Source organism: Tubulanus polymorphus, chromosome 1 (genome assembly GCF_964204645.1).
Source record: "Tubulanus polymorphus chromosome 1, tnTubPoly1.2, whole genome shotgun sequence".
Lineage (NCBI taxonomy): Eukaryota > Metazoa > Nemertea > Palaeonemertea > Tubulaniformes > Tubulanidae > Tubulanus > Tubulanus polymorphus.
In genome coordinates this window covers 13,774,265-13,795,787 of record NC_134025.1, presented here as the reverse complement: position 1 = coordinate 13,795,787, position 21,523 = coordinate 13,774,265, and the positions used below count along the sequence as shown (strand labels likewise).

Here is a 21,523-nt window from a genome sequence, read left to right as displayed (position 1 = left end):
GTTAGTTTATGAAGTATTTTTGTGGGAAGTATATGCATAAAAAATAATTGTTGTCATTTGTAGATAAATTCCAATCGGAAGCAATTGCTCATCAGGATGAAAAAGAAAGAGCAGAAGTGAGTAAAATTTTAGGTATTGATGAGGTTTTTGAAAATAGAAACTGTTGGCTCCTTTCATTTTGCAGTTACGATATGAGGCATAGCTATATATTTTGGCAGGAAATTAACACCAGTACTATTCATGCGCCTGACAGGATTTCAGCAAACTGATTCATCGTATATCACCGCCTGCCCTTGAATTAAATTGGCCTGGCCTCCATAGGCTTAACCTTAAACAAAACCTAGCTGTATCAATTTGCTTTGTACCTATGTTCTTTTTTCCGTATTTTCCTTTCGTTGAGATTTCTTTTACTATTGAACAAAGTGTCCATGAAGTCACTACCACCTCCAGGCTCGATTATACTCAGAAAGTGATGCTAGATATCGTTCACACAACACCTTACCATATAGAACACATCGTTGGTCATGCTGATGTAGAAGGATGTGTGCTATGCCATCATTCATACAATGAAATAGAGAACATAACATACAAAACGCATATTAAGAAAAAGTTAGAAAGCTAGGTTTTGTATCAGGTTAAGGCCAAAAAGTGGTGCGCAGGCCAATTCAAAGGGGCTGGCCATATTTTTAACTTACATTCTCCTATCATTTCAAGCAGGGGCTCTCCCTCTTATTATCTTTCTAAATCCATTGCAAAAATGCTTTCTCCTTAACTTGGTTCATTCTCTGGTTCTCATATCAAACACAAAATGGATTTACTACAAAGATTACATCACATTACCCCTAATTTTAACTGGTTTATCTCTTGATGCAGTCTCTATTCACTAACATCCCTCTCGAACCTACTCTATAGATTTTATCAAACATAAACTCCCGTCCTTGAATTTGAACATTCCTGTCTCATTGATCTTTTAGAATTATGTGCTAGAAGACCCTATTTTCAATTTGATGGCAATTTCTTTAAACAAATATATGGTTCTGCCATGGGCAACCCCCCTCTTGCCCTTTTTAGCTAACCTTTTCTTAGAACATATTGAATCTGAAGTTTTACCCCTATCTACTGGTTTCGCACCTCTTCTATGGCTCAGGTAGTTATGTTATTTCTTAATTCCCTGTATCCTTCCTTGAAGTTTACCTTAGAGTGGGAAATTGATGGAAAATTGCCTTTTTTGGATGTTCTCATATAGGCTATACATAATTATGGTCGAAGACCAGCATCGTCGCTAGTAAAAATCTTGCCATTCACCGAAAAACACCCGTAGCATCTCTACTACCATGGATATAGTTCCATAATGCTGTATCATGATAGAACTGATAATCCGATAAAAAATAATCTGTAACATATCATTTGCCTACATGCATGATCCTAGCTATGACTATCATAGCCTGTTATACTTAGGTTCCCAAAATTGCGATGAATTATGGAAAGTTTTGAGGCGCATGAAGGGCTTACCTGTCATTGAATTGTCTATATCGGTTTTACCCGGCAATGAAGTGTTATCCCCATCTTTATCATGACAGGTGCTCACGCACTGATACATCCGTAAGTAGTTCATAGAAACTATGCATTTCGTCGTTTACACTGACTGGGGGAGGACTGGTAGATTATTGTCTCTGCCGGATTCGTCTCTAGCCCGGATTTTATTTCTTGAAAGCACTGCGAGTGAGGGATTTTCTTGATATAAATTACCAGTTATTTGAAGATGCTGTACTCTCAGGGAATACCCCATTGAGTTAGTACATGTAGTAGGCTAGAGACAGCAGTGTGGTATAGATACGGCCAGATAAGCGGCTGCGTCCCACCTCATATAAACACAGGCTGACTCAGATTGACTGACGGAAAATAAACTGTTCGGCCAGGGTAGTAGAAAAAAAGATTAATAAGATACCCAGGGTTTAAAAAAATGTCCGTTAGGCTACTCTTTATTGGAGGAAAAATTTTAAAAGCGTGTATCCATACCAAGATGAACATATCAGACGTGAAGCTCAAAGGGGAATGTTTTGAGGATTACCTGTCAATGAACAAAACCAGTTGCAGACAAAAAAATAGCAGAAAAAAGCATTCTCAAAAACCAAATGATACAGCGAAAAAGAGCCAGCAATAGTGTATAGGCCTACATGAAATTGCATATTTTTTATCTTAGAAATATCAAATTAATTGATTTAAATTGATAGTGTTAGTGATTGGCAAGTAACTGTTGATAATTGGTAATGAGCCAGTTTAAGAACACATTATTGCTATTAGGCTACTCAAACTAATTGTCTCTGCAAGTATCTCTGTGAGTTCACCGAACAAAGTTTTTCACCTTGTATATATAAGATTTGTCTAATAGTCTAGACGTATCGGCCCCACTCCGCGCGGTTGCGCCACCGCGCGGTATTTACGCGAAGCAGCAGAACACAAACATGGCCACTCTCTCAATTTTCAATGATAGAAATCGTGTGTCCATTTCAATTATTTCGGCTGTTATGGTTTTAAGGCACAATATAATTGGATGATGTGATATGGCGATGTTAATTAATGATAATTCCGCAGTGAAGCTAGTCATGAACGGTGCCGATTGAGTGTACAGCTGCCAAAAACACTGAAATGTGCGTAGTTGCGTAACTATTAGCAGTGAATTGCAGACGAAACATGAAGCCTTAACGGCCGTTTAAAAAAATTATACCAATCACAATTGTAAAATAAAAATGAGATAGAACCTAAGTTAAAATTCTGGCCATTTCTAAAATGTTATGACTAATTTTTAGTCAGTGCCGAATGTTTAGTTTTCCAACAATAATGAGGGGTGGTAGGTAGTCATGCAATTCAAGTCATCATTTATTACACGTTACTTCCGTGTTGTAGAAAATCTCGCGAGTCCTGGACCAAACCCCAATGAACAATGTGATCTGTGTGCTGGCCACAAATGCACACAGATCACACTACACTACCCATTACACACCAGTACCCACAGCTTTCATATATCCATCCAAATATTTAGTGTCTTTCTTCCTGGATAAAAAGATCCAGAGCATCACGATGTGTTCAAAACGAATGGAATATACACTACCAGCTTTACAACGGCAGTCGCTAGAATGTTTGGCAGTAGTTTGGAAGTCAGCCAATTTCCTGGAAACTTAAACTAGGCCACGCGTCTGAGGCACGTTTTCACACGATGCACACTGACTGCAGTACATTTAAATATAACCACTGATCACATGAGCTACTATTGTTGATATCATACAAGATATTTCATAGCCGTCGCAGGATACTTACTAACAGTCGGGTGCGACGGCTGATTTTGAAAGCCCTGACTCATTACTTGTGACTGACAAGGGAAGGAGGGTGGACCTACGGCAAGTGATGAGGGCACAAGGGCGAGCATGGGACACATCTGAAGGGCACAAGGGCGGCTATTTTTGGGGGCGGGCGGACCACCCCTCTATTTTTGGCTAGATGAAGCACTGCGTTACAAAGCCTATCCAATATATCCTATCCTATAATAGCCTATCCTAGTCACTAACTGATTATGCATTGCCCCCACCCCTAAGAGCCACTCCAAGAAGCTGCGTGGGCCTCCCTGAGAACAATTCCGAGAGGCTATGTATGGGCCTACAACAATGAATGAATGTCTTAACCAAAAGCACGGTAAAACAGACGTTTAAGAACATGCATTAATTCCCCTACAATGCATCGCAGAAAATCCCATCCGTTCTGCTTCATAGTATAGATATACATATAGGCCTACTGTACATTTATTTGAAGAGTCATTTTAGACTGAAGAAGGGTGGTAGCAACCACCCGAAATATTCCTAGCATTTTAGATAAACCTTTTACCGGTAATCAGTAATTCGTTTATTGTGGTATTTTTCTTGTATCACGACTGTACAGGGTTTACCAGAATCCCCACGAAAATGTGTCGAATAAAATAGGATGTCGCCATAAAGCTTATGACACACTGACAGACTAGATCAATTTCATAGGGGAATTTACTTGGTGAATTGATTTTTAGCCCACTTGGGACTTTAGTCCCAGCGGGCTATTGCGTTCACTTTTCGTCCGTCGTCCGTCCGTAGACGGAATCCAGTTATTTTGGGAAGTTTTGATGACGCTTCAAGGTAATGTCTTGATATTTGGTTTATACGTGTATCTACCCTAGACGCATCTTTAGGCCAAAAACTGGCCCTGTCAGATTCAAGATGGCCGACTGGCAGCCATTGTTGTTCGCCAAAATCAGCACTTTTTACACATTTTCGAAGTTTTCGAGGGAAATTTGAAGATGCTTTTATCAATAACCTTGATTGTTTATGTATATTTGTACCCCCAAAGGGCCCATCAACTTAAGAAAAATTGGGTCGATCGGACTCAAGATGGCCATCCTATGACCTTTTTAGTGGCCAAAAATGTAAATTTTGGCCAAAATTCTGAGTCCTGTAGCTTCCTACTGGTTTGCCATTTCTCATTGCAATTTGTTATGGGTATTCTTTGGAAAGGAATGTTTTATATCTGAGACATGTATTTTGATCAGCCATTTATGGCGCAATTGGCAGCCATCTTGGCATCACCAGTACTCATTTGTAGGTGGGAAAAAGTTTTTCCACATTATATTGATACCTAAGCATATTGTGTTACCACAATGTATTGGAAAGTTGTAGCTCATAACGTTTTCTATGATTTTGGTGAATTTCAAGGTCATTGGGTTTTGCATATGGTCACCAGGGGGCATTGAATAATACAATAACTTAGTATTTCTATATTATATTTGTACCTACACATATTTTGTTACCACAATCAATTGCAAAGTTGTAGCTCATGACATCGTCTATGATTGTGGTGAGTTTCAAGGACATAAGTTATTCTATATGGTCACCAGGAGGCGTTGAATAGTAGAACTTGGTATCTCTTATTGGATTGGTACCTAGGGATATTTGGTTACCATGATCAATTGCAATTACATGATCAAATGTAGTTCATGACATGTTCTATGATTGTGGTGAGTTTCAAGGTCATTGGGTTTTGCATATGGTCACCAGGGGGCCTTGAATAGTAGAATAACTTAGTATTTCCTTATTAATTTGGTAACGAAACATATTTTGTTATCACAATCAATTACAAAATCATAGCTGCTGACATATTCTATGATTGTGATGAGTTTCAAGGTCATTGGTTTTTGTATATGGTCACCAGGGGGCATTGAATATTGATATTGTTAGATTGTTCGAGCATTTGAAACCACTTCCCAAGTGGGCATGGTGTCCCTGGACCCCTAGTTCACTGAATGTTGCATTTGCCAAGGGCCACAATGCAAATATTCTAGTCGCTGTATCGGCTGAAACAAATCAGTGTGCTACAGGCCTATATTATTGCCAAACTTGAATTTGTAGAAAAAATTGATGCTGCATCATGATCACTTGATTGGCGCATTCATTTGCCACTGAAATTATGTAGTCTGTCAATAGCATTATAGTCGGGTTCGTCAAGATTCACTAAAATTGATGATTAACAAATATATAAAAGATGACCAGTTTATTTTACGTCCAGGGGTAGAATCTTTTATAATGTAATAGATACGATAGGTGTACATAATGTTTTGAATACGATTGAACTATAGATGATTAACATGAAGGTCAAATGATTATGATATAGTTAATCTAAATAAGTCAAATACAGTCAAGTTTATCTAGGCCTATATTAAGATGTTTTAGTTAAATACAATAGACAAAATACATAGTTGAAACAAGCAAAGACTGACTTAATACCTAAAATTGATGATTAACAAATATATAAAAGATGACCAGTTTATTTTACGTCCAGGGGTAGAATGACCTAACCCGAGCTAAACCACAGGAAGATGATTTAGGCCACTCCCCCAAGACGACTGGTCAAACCCTTTTGTACGATTGGTCATTCTTTGTTTTACAGTGGTAGAAATAACTTTAATTGTTCAATTTAATTACAAGAGTCACTCAGTCTGTAGCAACATTGTTTACTAGAGAATATAGTTACAGTCGTTGGTTTTATGAACACTAACATACAGATAATCATTGAATAGGTTTATGACATGTTTAAGAGACTTGTGTTATAATTGGCAAACATTTGTTAATTAGTTGATTAGATAAACAGGGAAAGTCTTTTCTGCGGTTGGTCACTAGCTACAAATATATATATATATATAAATCCTATACATGGAACTATGAATCTACCCATTTAGTCTTCTGACATTTAGTCTCCCGGACATTTAGTCTTTTCCACTTGGTCTTCTGACAATTAGTCCTCTTTGATATCACCAACCCAAGACAATTAGTCTTCCTGATATAACTAATTACCTGCTCATAGGACTCAGTCTATGGGTTAAGATTGTTTAATGTATGGTATTGTACTAAGTGTTGATATGGTTGTATGGTATAGTACTAACTTTGATTGGAAAACAATAAATTAAATTCACTTCACTTTTAAATGTTTTTATTTAGTTGCATATCTACAAGAACCAATATTTACAAGATATTTACAATATTGCAGCAACATATTCACAATAATACAAGAAAGCACAATCTTCAGCACAGTTTTCATTATTCATTTGTCCGCTAATTTCGCAGGTTGCGTCCAACACGACGCAAAAAGTGAACTATACTTGATTTACCATCGCGATGTTGCTCACAGAGGTTTTTCAGCCGATTTTGTAGCTGAACGTAATTTCGTTTGACACGTTTTTTTCGGTGGATTCCCAGCTTCCATTTGTGCCAGAACAGTTTCAACAACGCAATTTTCCTGCTGCAAGCATTCGATAGCACGCCAGATAGATGGATGTTTTGTTCCGACCAATATAAGGAATTTATTGTTCCAAGCCTCTGACAAATTGTTTGTTCTGTCCTCAGAATTTATGGTAACAGTATGCATGTTCCAGGTCTTTGGAGGATACTGTGGGGGGAACACGCTTTAAACGGAACAGTCCACCTGGAGCACGGATTTTACGGTAAGTTGAAACAAAGTTACTGCCGAAGTAATCAACAAGCTCAGCTGCCTCTTCTGGAGCAGTCTCGCGTATATGATTGTATCCGGATTCAACATCATCCACAGGCAAGAAGGCCAGTCCATTTAACTGTCCACAGAATAACTGAAAATCTTTATCGTCCCTGTACATAGTAGCAAGTCCAAGGTTTTGAATCTTACGATATATACACTGGGATAAATGATAGAAGCATCCTTATTTCAATATCACTCAACACAGATTTTGTTGCATTGAGAACTGCCAACTCAAAATCTATCACAACAGTTTTCGGCGAGAGAAATAGTCCCTTGTCATCGCACTTTTCACATAATACGGTGAGAAATTCTTCATAAGTTTCCTGAGTTTTCCTTTGAAGGAATGCATAAACGGTTGAAATAGCAGAATCAGCCAGAGGGACATGGATTACATACAACTGTTTGAACAAAGTTGGTGCCATCTGGAAATTTCCGTCCATGAACCACGTATCAGGTTCACAGAGTTTTTTCAAACATATGTCTGTTGCAAAAATCATGATTCTTGATGTTGTGCTCGCGTTATCGTACATCAGGAACTCTGCTCCATCCTCTCGGGTTAGAGACCATGTATCTGTAATGAACAGCTCATCATGGGTTGCAGGATCCTTTGGATATTTCTTGCGTCGAACTCTTTGCATTACTTTCTTGCATGTATCAGCGTGAGGAAATCGGCTTTGTACATCTGGGTTGTTAAATCTTGAAATTATTTCTGAATGTATTTGAATTGGAATTTCTCTCGTATTTTCAGCTCGTTTCTTCATTTGAAATCTTGCTTTAGTTACTTCAATTTCTGTCATATCTCTACAATGACTATGTTCTGCGGTTTCTCTAGGTCCAGTGATTTCTTTACTCGTCATTAATCATTTCTTTTTACACACACCCAGCGAATACTTTCTTTTTTGCTGTATTGCTTTGTATACATGTAACCACTGTAACACAACTTCTGGCCACCTCGGGTACTTTCAATTATTCCCATCTTCTGAGAGCTGTCCTTTAAGCATGGGGTTAAATATTGGACTAAATGACATTTGAAAATAGCCCCTTATATATGATTCAGTAGGGCCTAATTGCTGATAAATTACTGATTGAATGATGATCAAAAGCAAGAAAATTGTCTGAGTTATGACTATATCATCACTTCATTAGTTATCAATTAGTTACGTGAACATCTTATCACATTTATTGATTTAAGCCAATCCAATAGTTAATTAATCGATCAATTGATTATAATGCATGAACAGTCTTTGCGCTTGCATATTGTGCTATTATCCGCGAAGCAATAACATTTAAAGTAAATTTTTAAAGAGCAAAAGGGAAAAAATAAGAAATGAAATTGAGTTTTCCTAAGTTTATTTTTTGGGGTTCCAGAATTAAAATCTTCTTTGTAAATCCTTGCTGTAGTTCCTCCACGTACGTATCATCCCAAAGTCTTCAAAATAGAGTTTGAAGACAAGCTTTTGTTATTTTGGATATGGATATTCTAAAGGGGATATTTACTAAACATGATTTGCACTTGCTAGCTATTAAACTTTTCCTTTAGATTAAAGATCTATTTATCAATAAATTTATTAATGTTTCCTTAGATTAAATCGTCATCATCATCATCATCAATATCACGGACGAATGAAGGCCTGTTGAGGCCTATTGGTGTCTGGCTCGTTTGATGATTAATATTAGTTTAGGTGACAGGGTTAAAAATGTTTCTCATGTAGCCATAGTTTGATTTGCACCTACCCATCTTAAAGATGGGCGTTAAATGTTCTTAAGATCAGTTAGAATGGTTGCCAAGTAAACATATAACCTTACATGACTAGTTTAAAATATTGATATCAATAATCTATCATTTCAGGTTTAGATTTTAGTTAAAATAATAAAGTTATCTATGTATAGTTATTAAGTTCTAATAGTTTTCTAGAGAAAGACTTTTGAGATGAGTTATCCATACTCGAGTTATCTAAATAAGTTTTTCTCAGTAATTTCCACATTGATAAAAATGTGATATTCATATGTATTGTTTCATTCGATTAAAGAATAACTAATCAATTAGTTCCCTTTAATCTAGCCTCTTTTAACAATAACCCTACATGTGAACTGAAATCATTAGTACTCATTGGCCTGTTTAGGCTATATGTATTGTTTCCTTAGATTAAAGAATAACTAATTAATTAATTAATTAATTAGTTCCCTTTAATCTAGCCTCTTTTAACAATAACCCTACATGTGAACTGAAATCATTAGTACTCATTGGCCTGTTTAGGCTATATGTATTGTTTCCTTAGATTAAAGAATAACTAATCAATTGATTAAACAGTTCCCTTTAATCTAGCATCATTTAACAATAACCCTACATGATTGTGAACTGAAATCATTAGTTCCCGCTAGCTTATCAAATTATGCAGTTCCTAAAGAGCAACTAATCTATTGTTGTCCTCAGATATATTTTTGGTAACAAGAAAATTGTGAAGAGAATTCAGCCATATTATCAGTATTTTAAGATAATAAACCCCAGGTTTCAGGCTTCCACTAACTGTACCTCCCTACTGTACCTACCGTACCTACGAAGGAAGACTAAATGTCCCAATTTGGAAGACTAATTGTCAGAACACTAATTGGATGGAAACTAAATGTACCAAATTCGAACTGTGAATATGTAGATAATTAAAAATGGAATTACTAATGCAATATATTTGAAGGCCAATATAACCCTTTAAATCCCTATAACATACTTGATAATATACCATGTAATATACCCTATAATAATAGCTTAAATAACCACATAGAGCACTTCTCTGTTATCAAATACAAATGAAAAGGTTCTGCTATTTTGTATCTGCAGCCGAAAAACAGGCTTGATCAGAATCAAGATTGCTGACTGTTGGCCATCTTTGTTGTCAAGAAACCCTGCTTCTCACATCTCTCCATGACAGGGCGGGAAGTATTTATTTTTAGTTTCTTTTTTTAGAAATCGAAATGGCCTTTTTATTAGCATTGGTTGATGTCGATGATGTCAGTCATGTGAAATAGATCGAAAGGTGTTATAAAAAAGTAGCTCCCTATATTTTCCAAAGTTCAAATTGAAATTGAAATAACAGTCATGTAAAACATTAGACCTGTAGCTTCCTAATGGTTTGCTATTTTTCATTGAAATTTGTGATGGACAACCTATGAAAAGAGGTCTTTAATACAGAACAAACAGGTATTTTCGAACAGCAAATTATCACTCAATTGGGGGCCATCTTCGTTTCATCATTACTTATTAGTTGGTGGAAAAAGGTTTTTGAGGTTTATATCAACAGGTTTTAACTTATAGTCTTGATATTTGAATTTTGTTAGCTCTGGCATAGGAAACATCTCCTCACGTGGAATTGGGATCACCCAATTCTTTGTTCTTGCCACCAGGGGGAGGAAGTTCGATATTGGATAATATGTAATTTGTCTATTTTTGGCAAACGGTCTGGTGAAGCAGTTTTCATTGAAAATGAAAAGAGTACCGGTGTGTCAACAAGGCACAAACATTGGCTGTTGAACCAATAGTGTTGATTTTTGGTGTCATGGTTTGGCTTAATGAGTTCTCAAGCTCACAAAAATTTCATAGTGATCGAGTTATTTTAGGGGACTTATTCTTGGAAAACACGTAAAAACCCTGCTTTTTAAGCACTAAGTAATGGCACGTTTTCACATATGAGAATTTGCATACTTGGAATTGAAATATATAAAAGTTCAATTCTTCCTGGAAGTGTTGCCATTTTTAGCCCACTTGGGACTTTAGTCCCAGCGGGCTATTGCGTTCACTTTTCATCCGTCGTCCGTCCGTCCATCCGTAGACGGAATCCAGTTATTTTGGGAAGTTTTGAAGACGCTTTAAGGTAATGTCTTGATATTTGGGTTACACATGTATCTACCCTAGACACATCTTCAGCCCAAAAACTGGCCCTGTCAGAATCAAGATGGCCGACTAGCAGCCATTGTTGTTCGCCAAAATCAGCACTTTTTACACATTTTTGAACTTTTTGAGGAAATTTTGAAGACGCTTTGAGCAATTACCTTGATCTTTCGGATATATGTGAATCCCCCCAGGGCCCATCAACATAACAAAAATTGGGTCGGTCGGACTCAAGATGGCCGTCCTATGACCTTTTTAGTGCCCAAAAATGTTAATTTTGGCCCGAATTCTGAGTCCTGTAGCTTCCTACTGGTTTGCCATTTCTCATTGCAATTTGTGATGGGTATTCTTTGGAAAGGGATGTTTTATACCAGAGACAGTTATTTTTCATCAGCCAATTATGACGCAATTGGTGGCCATCTTTGTGTCACCAGTACTCATTCATAAGTGGGAAAAAGTTTTTCCACATTATATTGATACCTAAGCGTATTTTGCTACCACAATCAATTAGAAAGTTGTAGCTCATAACGTGTTCTATGATTGTGGTGAGTTTCAAGGTAATTGGATTTCGTATATGGCCACCAGGGGGCGTTGAATAATACAATATCTTCGCATTTCTTTATTATATTCGTACCTATGCATATTTTGTAACCACAATCAATTGGAAAGTTGTAGCTCATGACATCATTTATGATTGTTGCGAGTTTTAAGGACATTAGTTTTTCTGTATGGTCACCAGGGGGCGTTGAATAGTAGAATAACTTAGTATTTCCTTATCAATTGGTACCTAGGCATATTTTGTTACCATGATCAATTACAAAGTTGTAGTTCATGACATGTTCTATGATTGTGGTGAGTTTCGAGGTCATTGGGTTTTGAATATGGTCACCAGGGGGCGTTGAATGGTAGAATGACTTAGTATTTCCATATTATATTGGTTTAGCAACGCTATTTTTCCGCTTACGAGTCGTTTCGGGAACTAGCTCATTATAGATGACGAGGACTACGATTTTTCAGTTGACGATGATATTTATTCCAGACGCACTTGGTATGTGTCTGATATTTGATACAGACTCCAAGTCTGACTTCACGAAAGTGTCTGAGTGAATGAATGTGTCAGAGTGAGTGTCGATTCTTCTGAATCTTACAAGTTATATACAATATTGGTTACAAAAAGAACAGAGAGACATGTGACAGGCAGGTGACAGGTGCCAAATTGGTCATTGTTTAATACATTAGTGGGCATCTGTCTGAGCACGGATTAACGAATTACTAAACAAACAAATGGGCAGATAGTTATAGCATGGATAGAATAATACGATTTAAGATACAATAATATCAAAGTAGAAAAGGCTTTGTTATATTCTCCCTTACTACGTTTGGAAAGTTTTCGTCCTCGAAAATAAAAGAAATATGATAAGTGGAATATGGAGACTGCTTGCTAAATATATGAAAGAGACTAGATATGATATTTAATTAATAAGAAAATTGAAGGAATTAAAATAAGCAAATAATTGTTTTGTTACATCCTTCCCTACTTTGCCTTTTGAGCTTTTGTCCTCAAAAGCTACGTAAATACAATAAATGATTGGCTAAGATAAAAGTTGATCAGCTTGACGATTATGAAGCATTCAGTGTATAAGCTATTCCAAAGTTTTCGTTTCGTTTTGATGACATAACACTTCAACTTAAAACAGTTCATCGATCTGGGGCGGCTTCTCCTGGTTGACAAGTTGATCGGTTTTCCGGGTCGCTTTGTCGATTGGTTACGATTATATCCAGATGATAGTGTTTTAGGCCCACGAGATGATTTGGATATCGCGCTTCTTTTGATTTGTAGATGTAAATCATGTAAAACATTGGTTTCACAGTCTATGCAGAGCTCTAATCTGATGCGAAATCACTAGAGTATTCATTGGATAGTTTTTCGGTATCCAAAAATCTAACTGCTACAATCTAATGCATTTTCAAACTACGAAGGTGACGTATCCCTGTTGTCTCGAGGAGTCGAATGTGTTCATTCTATGAACACGGTAACTTGGTTCACGGTACACTGATTTCCATATACTTAATCGTGCAGTATCCACGTCTCCATTTTCGATGATGTAAAAATTTGGTTTCATGGGTATTGCCCACAATGACACAATGTTATGCCTGAAGTTTATAAGTTTACTTAGACTGTTTAGCTACTTTAATTTTATTTTGAATATATCGTTTCCTAGAACTAGTTTATTTATTGATAGCTGATTCAAGTCTAAGAACTTCACAGCGAAGTGCCTGAATTGTTTTGGTATGGTCCAGTCTTAGATTTTCTTGCGCTTCTAAAGTAATTTTAAGTTCATCATTTTCATCTTGAATTCTCTCTAATCTTTCAACTACGGGGTGAAATTCGTATATTCTTGCTTCAATCATTTCTTTATCGCGTTTATTTTCTTTGATAACTATTTCACGTAGATCTAGATCAGATTTTAGTGTTTTCTTGTCAGAAAGTAATTTTTCATTTATGTCAATATTAGCTTCAAGTTGTATGCGAAGATGATTAATTTCGTCATTGGCCAAAGATAATTCGTTCTTAAGATCGCTTACTAATTTTTGACAATTATTTATTTCTAAGCTTTTAGCTGTGAGATCAATATCCAATTCTTTAGTAATGGTTTCGATTTCGATTCTATTTTCAAACGGTAACTGATTATTTATTTCCGTATCCAGATTTCTGGTCTCGGAATCTAACACAACGGTTACATTATTATTTTGTTTACTACATCTACATAAATTCAGTTTTATTTTCATCGCTCGAATTTCATTCTTGTATTTCTGGCTTTCGTCTAAAGCTTCCAGAATCAATTCTGCAGTTTTCATCTTATAAAAGGGTAACTGCCGAACTAGAAATTTGCTTAAGCTATAATCTTCTAGTCTAGTTTTATCACGAAGTCTTTGTTTCTGATTTTTAATTTTACTTTTACAATTTCGAGCGTTGATATCTCTGAAATTATTCCTACAGCATCTAGCGAAATGGCCGAAATTCTTACAATTATTACAGCGCGATTTTAAGGCATAACATTTGTGCATTGACAGGTTATCCCACTTACCACATCTTAGACAATAGCTGTAGGTATCCGGTATCCAAAAGTTATGCTGTGGGTTCCATCTTGCTTGTTGCTTCCAAATATGAGTTCCATTCATCTGTGGTAACATCTTATGGGGAATATGGTAGAGCTTCTCGAACTTGGCTTTCAGAGGTACAGCAGGATCGTTTGGTAGCAGAAATGGTATACTACCATGCCCGGTTCAAACACCAATTTAGCAACGCTATTTTTCCGCTTACGAGTCGTTTCGGGAACTAGCTCATTATAGATGACGAGGACTACGATTTTTCGGTTGACGATAATATTTATTCCAGACGCACTTGGTATGTGTCTGATATTTGATACAGACTCCAAGGCTGACTTCACGAAAGTGTCTGAGTGAATGAATGTGTCAGAGTGAGTGTCGATTCTTCTGAATCTTACAAGTTATATACAATATTGGTTACAAAAAGAACAGAGAGACATGTGACAGGCAGGTGACAGGTGCCAAATTGGTCATTGTTTAATACATTAGTGGGCATCTGTCTGAGCACGGATTAACGAATTACTAAACAAACAAATGGGCAGATAGTTATAGCATGGATAAAATAATACGACTTAAGATACAATAATATAAAAGTAGAAAAGGCTTTGTTATATTGGTAACGAGGCATATTTTGTTATCACAATCAATTACAAAATCGTAGCTGCTGACATGTTCTATGATTTTGGTGAGTTTCAAAGTCATTGGTTTTTGTAAATGGTCACCAGGGGGCATTGAATATTGAAATTGTTAGATTGTTGTGCATTTGAAACCACTTCCCAAGTGGGCGTGGTGTCCCTGGACCCCTAGTTAGGCGACTCATCTGGATGTACTCATCTGGATGTTTCCCATTTGGTCTCTGTGCCTGCTACAGCGCTTCTGTCCATTCCCAGCATAAATCATTGACTTTTACTGATTCTTAGGCGGCGATTGTATGAAATGCTCAAATTTTTAATTCTTCATCATATCATATCATCTTTAATAAAATTGGCCTGGAATGTGCCTTCCAAATAGCCTGAATTGGCCTTATATTCAGCCTGCCTGGAGGCTACGAACCCTGTTTGGCTCAGGTCTGATTCAGGCCAAATCATCTCCTGTGATCAGGCTATAGCTTGTGGTGTGGTGCGTCTCCTAATGACCGGGTATCCTCATTGGAAAACCAATCTCTATTTATATTCAAATTCAAGAAATTCTGTGTTATTGGAGAATTCTGCATTTCTGTGAAGTGCAATTAATTATGGTTGATAATTTGTATTGAAGTTGCTTGTCATGCATTCTTATAGGAGTTAGAACAAATAAAGATGGAGTTGGAAAAGGAAAAGGCAAAAATGGAGCAGTTTATGGGAGATCTAAGAGAAGAAGCAGAACAAGTGAAACAGTAAGTGGAGACCTTTTCATGTGATTGCCATCTAGTTATGCATGTACCAGTTAAACTTGTATTTTCATTTATTTTAGGGAGTTGGAGGAGACAGCACAGATTATGGCCACTTTAGAACAAGAGAAACATGCAATTCGAAACCAAAAAACCAGTTTACAAGATATGTTAACGGTAGTAGATCTTATGATTACTGCATTCGTCCCATTATCGGGGATGAGAAGTTCACACATTTCCATGGGTTTCCACATTTCCATGCTTTTTGCCCGTCAAAATACATAGGCCTATTTGGATTTTCCAAAATATGCAAATCTGAAAAGAAATTGTGGGTAGATGCTCTTGTCAGTTATCTTTTTCTAAAGTCAGTCAATTCTGCTAATTCGATTCAATTAAGATTTATTGCTACAATGCATCTGACATTTTTGTCGGTAGTTAGTACAACCATGGACGTATAAACTAGAAGGATGGAACGACCTGAGCGCGCAGCTGATAGGCGTTGAACATGTTAATCAGTTGCTGGTAGTCGTTGCTAGTTCTCGTTATAAGTGACCTGAGTGCAGTCTACAACTAGTGGTCTTCAGTTGCGTTGCGTCGTAGGGCAACCTGAGTGCCCCTAAAATGCACTTAATTTCCTCAATCGGATAAATCGTCATTTTTGAGCCGGTCCCTAAAGTGATGATTGAAGCAAGGTCAACTGTACCTGATACATGCAGCCATAAGTGGTTAGATGTAAACGCTGCACTTTCTATTTTTGATATTTAGGAATTGGTTGAAAAAAAATGTCATTCTACCAAGCGACCCTTTAAAGTAACTGTAGTTAATTTTCTTTAGGCCCAAGCATTTTAATCAATAGTAGGGAATATGTGAATGCTTTTACCCCCATCATTGCCTGCCAATCGTTAGCCAAAGTTTTTCCAACTTTATGATATCTCCTTCAAAAACTCAGCCCCTCCCATTATTTTTACGGATTTATTAGTAATTGTTGCGAACAATCAATTGAATAATATTGCACTGAAACTTAACTCATAAATTTGATTCCATTGGATGAATTGACATGTTGTTCTTCATTGCCATTCTGGGGAATCTGCTGCAAGTTTCTTGTCATTACTATAATCACTTCAAGTGTAATTATAATCTATGCTGCCCAGCCTACACATTCGGCCACAGGCTTCAAACGTTAAATTTAGACAATAATTTATTTCTAGAGTATATTACTGATCTTTACAACTATAAATACCTTGGTAACACACCAGCTGTAGGCTGAGCCTATTAATATACAAATGGGGCAAATTCAAATGACATGGTTTCGAGATGAAAGGCTTTTTCACTGTGCCACTGAGCATGTATTTATATGAAATCATGCATTCAAGCATTATCCATTCTCCAATTCCTAGGAAGCCGAAATTTGAAAAAGGGTCTCGTCAAAATTTACAGGAGTTTTTCTACGAAAATCAGACCGCAAAAATATCCGTTTTGTAATGCCAATCAGAGAGCATCATTTTTGAAAAGCGAATATTAGGCTGGCAGTCGTGCCCCTTGGGGCTCTTGTCAATAATTAGCATTGAACCCTTCGTTCATCCCCTAAGAGGTGTTGAACTCCCAAAATTTAGAAAAATTAATTTGCTTGAAAAAATACTCTGCTAGAAAAATATTTGATCCTTTAGCTTGATACAGGTGCAAAAGTTGTCCACAATGATCCAAGTGAACTCCATTGAGTGCATTTTTAAAATGGACCGTTTTGGTTCTAGGGGGTCAAATATGGATACCTCACATTTTTAGCCCACTTGGGACTTTAGTCCCAGCGGGCTATTGCCTTCACTTTTCGTCCGTCGTCCGTCGTAGCGTCCGTCCGTCCGTAGATGGAATCCAGTTATTTTGGGAAGTTTTGAAGACACTTCAAGGTAACGTCTTGATATTTGGGTTACACATGTATCTACCCTAGACACATCTTCAGCCCAAAAACTGCCCCTGTCAGAATCAAGATGGCCGACTGGCAGCCATTGTTGTTCGCCAAAATCTGCACTTTTTACACATTTTTGAACTTTTTGAGGGAAATTTTGAAGACGCTTTGATCAATTACCTTGATCTTTCGGATATATGTGAATCCCCCCAGGGCCCATCAACATAACAAAAATTGGGTCGATCGGACTCAAGATGGCCATCCTATGACCTTTTTAGTGCCCAAAAATGTTAATTTTGGCCCAAATTCTGAGTCCTGTAGCTTCCTACTGGTTTATCATTTCTTATTGCAATTTGTGATGGGTATTCTTTGGAAAGGGATGTTTTATACCTGAGACAGGTATTTTTCATCAGCCAAATATGACGCAATTGGCGGCCATCTTGGTGTCATCAGTACTCATTCGTAAGTGGGAAAAAGTTTTTCCACATTATATTGATACCTAAGCATATTTTGATACCACAATCAATTAGGAAGTTGTAGCTCATAACGTGTTCTATGATTGTGGTGAGTTTCATGGTAATTTGATTTTGTATATGGCCACCAGGGGGCGTTGAATAATACAATATCTTAGCATTTCTTTATTATATTCATACCTATGCATATTTTGTAACCACAATCAATTGGAAAGTTGTAGCTCATGACATCATCTATGATTGTTGCGAGTTTTAAGGACATAAGTTTATCTATATGGTCACCAGGGGGCGTTGAATAGTAGAATAACTTAGTATTTCCTTATTATATTGGTACCTAGGCATATTTTGTTTCCATGATCAATTGCAAAGTTGTAGTTCATGACATGTTCTATGATTGTGGTGAGTTTCAAGGTCATTGGGTTTTGAATATGGTCACCAGGGGGCGTTGAATAGTAGAATGACTTAGTATTTCCATATTAAATTGGTAACGAGGCATATTTTGTTATCACAATCAATTACAAAATCGTAGCTGCTGACAGGTTCTATGATTGTGGTGAGTTTCAAGGTCATTGGTTTTTGTAAATGGTCACCAGGGGGCGTTGAATGTTGAAATTGTTAGATTGTTGAGCATTTGAAACCACTTCCCAAGTGGGCATGGTGTCCCTGGACCCCTAGTTAGATTAGATTGTTTGACTCCTACCTCATTAACCATTAGATATAGAATAGGTGTTGCAGTAGCAGTAAGTAGCACTCATTCATGTATCTAGTATTAAAAGACCACTAGGGGTGTAAATCTATGAAAACCCAGTTTTTCATATGGTGGCTGATTCGGGCCATACTAAGAAAATTTTCTGTACAGCTAGAGAAACGGTAAAAATAATATATTTTTGTTTGAAAATATTTTCTGAATGGTTAGAGGCTAGATAAGAAGATTTTTACATTGGCCCATTTTTTCGTGCTAGAAAACCTAAGAGTTTTGAATTCTCACACGAAAAAACAAAAAATGGGCCATTGTGAAACTTTTAGCCGTACAGAAAAATATTCTAGTATGGCCCGAATCAGCCACCATATTTTCAGGTGTACATATGTATTTCAGTATTTTTGAGATAGCTGTGTTGATCCGTATATAATGGTTCTGAGAGAAACTGTCTGTTAGTTCTTGGTGGAACAAACTGTTACAACTGGATATGCACAGCTTATATATATTTTGTCATTAGGAGAGAAATAGGTGTTGGAATTAATACAGAAAGTTCCGTCCATCAGCTCTTAGCTGTTTATTGGGAGAAATGTGCAAAATTTCTATGAATTTTTCCCCATTTCTACTTGCAGTAATCATTTGTCAAATGATTATTCCAAGACTAACCGATGCTTGACCTTGTTTCGAGTCATAGTCATAATCATCATAGTTGACGTTTGGCACCAAGATTATATCTTGATACGTTGTTATTGCAAATCCCAGAACAGATTGATTTTGTGCTCAAAAATAAACTGTACTCAGTTGATCCTACTGGACTGGACACATTGTCCTTTATTTTTATTCAAATCAGGGACAAACATGTCTAATAGCGTTCACCCCATGGAGGGGCACCTACAAATAACTATATTTATTGAAGTGATTAAGATTGATTTATGCATTGGAGAAATGAAATTTCTACACTATTACTTTTTAAGTCTTTTTCAAAAGGTAAGAGTAACCTTTTGAACATATCCGTGATAACTGCTGCGATTGGAACGCTGAAATTTCTCATGAATAACCAGTGGATGAGCAAGCAGATTCGTGCAGATTTCTTATTGATTAATGCCCTTGTTTTTGTGGGCTTGGTCGTGTGAAATTTTATATTGCCAGGATCAATGAATGACGTCACTAGCATGTGCGGTTTACTTTACTGTCATCAATATTTGTCTTATTTTTATGGGTAATATATCAAAAATTGATTCATTTTTAACTTATTTGAATTTCTGTATTCATTTTGGACGTGCCATAGGTTGGATCAACTGCATTTTCATCCCTGCTTTATACATGCATACTATGAAATTACATTCACTTCAATCTCTTCCAATTTGACAGGGACTTGGCGATGAGAAGGAAAAGATAATAAAAGACCTGAATCAAAAAAATAAACTTACGCGACAGTTAACTCAAGAGAAATTATCACTGTCTGAGACCACCGAATCACTGAGTTCAAAACTTAAGTCAATCGAACAGGAAACTCAAAGGATGTTGGAAGAGAAAGCTGCTGCAGAGGAGAAGTAAATCATTTCTATGATCAATTTTAGTTCTTGGGCTTTTGTATGTCCCTTATTTTGGTTTCATATAGGCATTTGTCGCTAGTAAAAATCCTGCCGTTCGCCGAACAACACCCATGGTATCTATACTGCCGTGGATATAGTCCCATAATGTTGTATTATATATAACTGATCATCCGATGAAAAATTGGATATAGTCCCATAATGTTGTATCATATAGAACTGATAATCCTATCATAGCCTGTTGTACTTAGGTTCCAAAAATCATGATGAATTATGGAGGCGCATGAAGGGCCTACCTGTCAGTGAATTGTCTGTATCGGTTTTATCCGGCAATGAAGTGTTATCCCCATCACTATCCTCATGTACAGGTGCTCGCGCACTGATACATTTGAAAGTAGTTCATAGAAACTGCGCAGTTCGTTGTTTACACTGAAGAGGATCAGTAGGGTTGACTCTGCAGGGTTTGTCAGTCGCTAGCCCGGATTTATTTCTTGAAAGCACTGCAAGTGAGGGGTTTTCTGTTCAGCGCAAGTAGTAGAAAAAAAAAGATAAAGTGAGAAACGCACTCCGTGATCGTTAGAAAATGTCCGTTACTCTTTATTGGGCAAAAAATTGTCCGAGCGTATTGTATCCATGCCAAGATGAACGCATCAGGCGTGAAGCCCAAAGGCGGAAATTCTCAGGAATTTTGGAACCATTTTAAGTGCATTCTAATGGTCTTTGCCGTAATTAAAACAACCACTAAGTAGTAGTGCCTATCACCTGAACTTCATTCATTCATTGAAGCAGGGATGTGGGAGTGAACCCACCTCCCTGACTGAAGCATCACACAAGCAGAGAACACTGCACAGAGAGCACTGCACAGTTTCATTGGCTAACGTGTGGACTATACCATTAATGAAAAATAGGGTGGGGAGGATCTTGTCTGGGCGATTATACTGTGCTTTGTAGGGAAGGTAGATATGGCCTATGCGCTAATTACACTACATCGTCAGCCACACATTTTATTATTGAAACAGATCGTTACATTGAAATAAACTAAAATAGGAACAATATAATGTCTTTAGAGAATGAATAATCAATTTATTTTCACAATTCCTCAAAGAATTCTTCAGGATTTGGGGAAGGTAGGACCACTTTTGGCTGGGGGAAAATGTCAGTTTAATGGTTTAAAAAAAACAGCCTCACCAAAACCCTGGAAACATGAATATGTTTTCTCTGATAGAACTGACATCTCATCCACTCACTGTACGATGTAGTTAATTTTAAACACTGTCTTTGACCATGTGGACCTTATGGTCCCCTTGTTCTTGGTCTTGTCTTTCAGCTACTTAGCTTTGTTAATGATGGGTCAATCTTGATTAAACTTGAGTATAATGTTAGTAGGGGGGGTCTAGTTGTGCAGTGCGAAGAATGAGCCTAGGGTGCCACCTAGTGGAAGAAATAGGAACCAAAAACATTTTTCGGCA

The 21,523-nt window shown here is 37.0% G+C and overlaps 1 protein-coding gene across 3 annotated transcripts in view; it reads left to right on the top strand.

Annotated features, from left to right (window-relative positions):
- The window catches only part of LOC141913202 (pleckstrin homology domain-containing family D member 1-like), a 56,021-nt gene that overhangs the window by 19,597 nt on the left and 14,901 nt on the right, over positions 1-21,523 (top strand). For all 3 annotated transcript variants that reach the window (XM_074804679.1, XM_074804693.1, XM_074804684.1), the window contains exons 6-9: positions 64-116; positions 15,340-15,434; positions 15,512-15,605; positions 19,873-20,054. In XM_074804679.1, the coding sequence (XP_074660780.1) occupies positions 64-116; positions 15,340-15,434; positions 15,512-15,605; positions 19,873-20,054 (424 nt within the window). The remainder of the gene's footprint in view (positions 1-63; positions 117-15,339; positions 15,435-15,511; positions 15,606-19,872; positions 20,055-21,523) is intronic.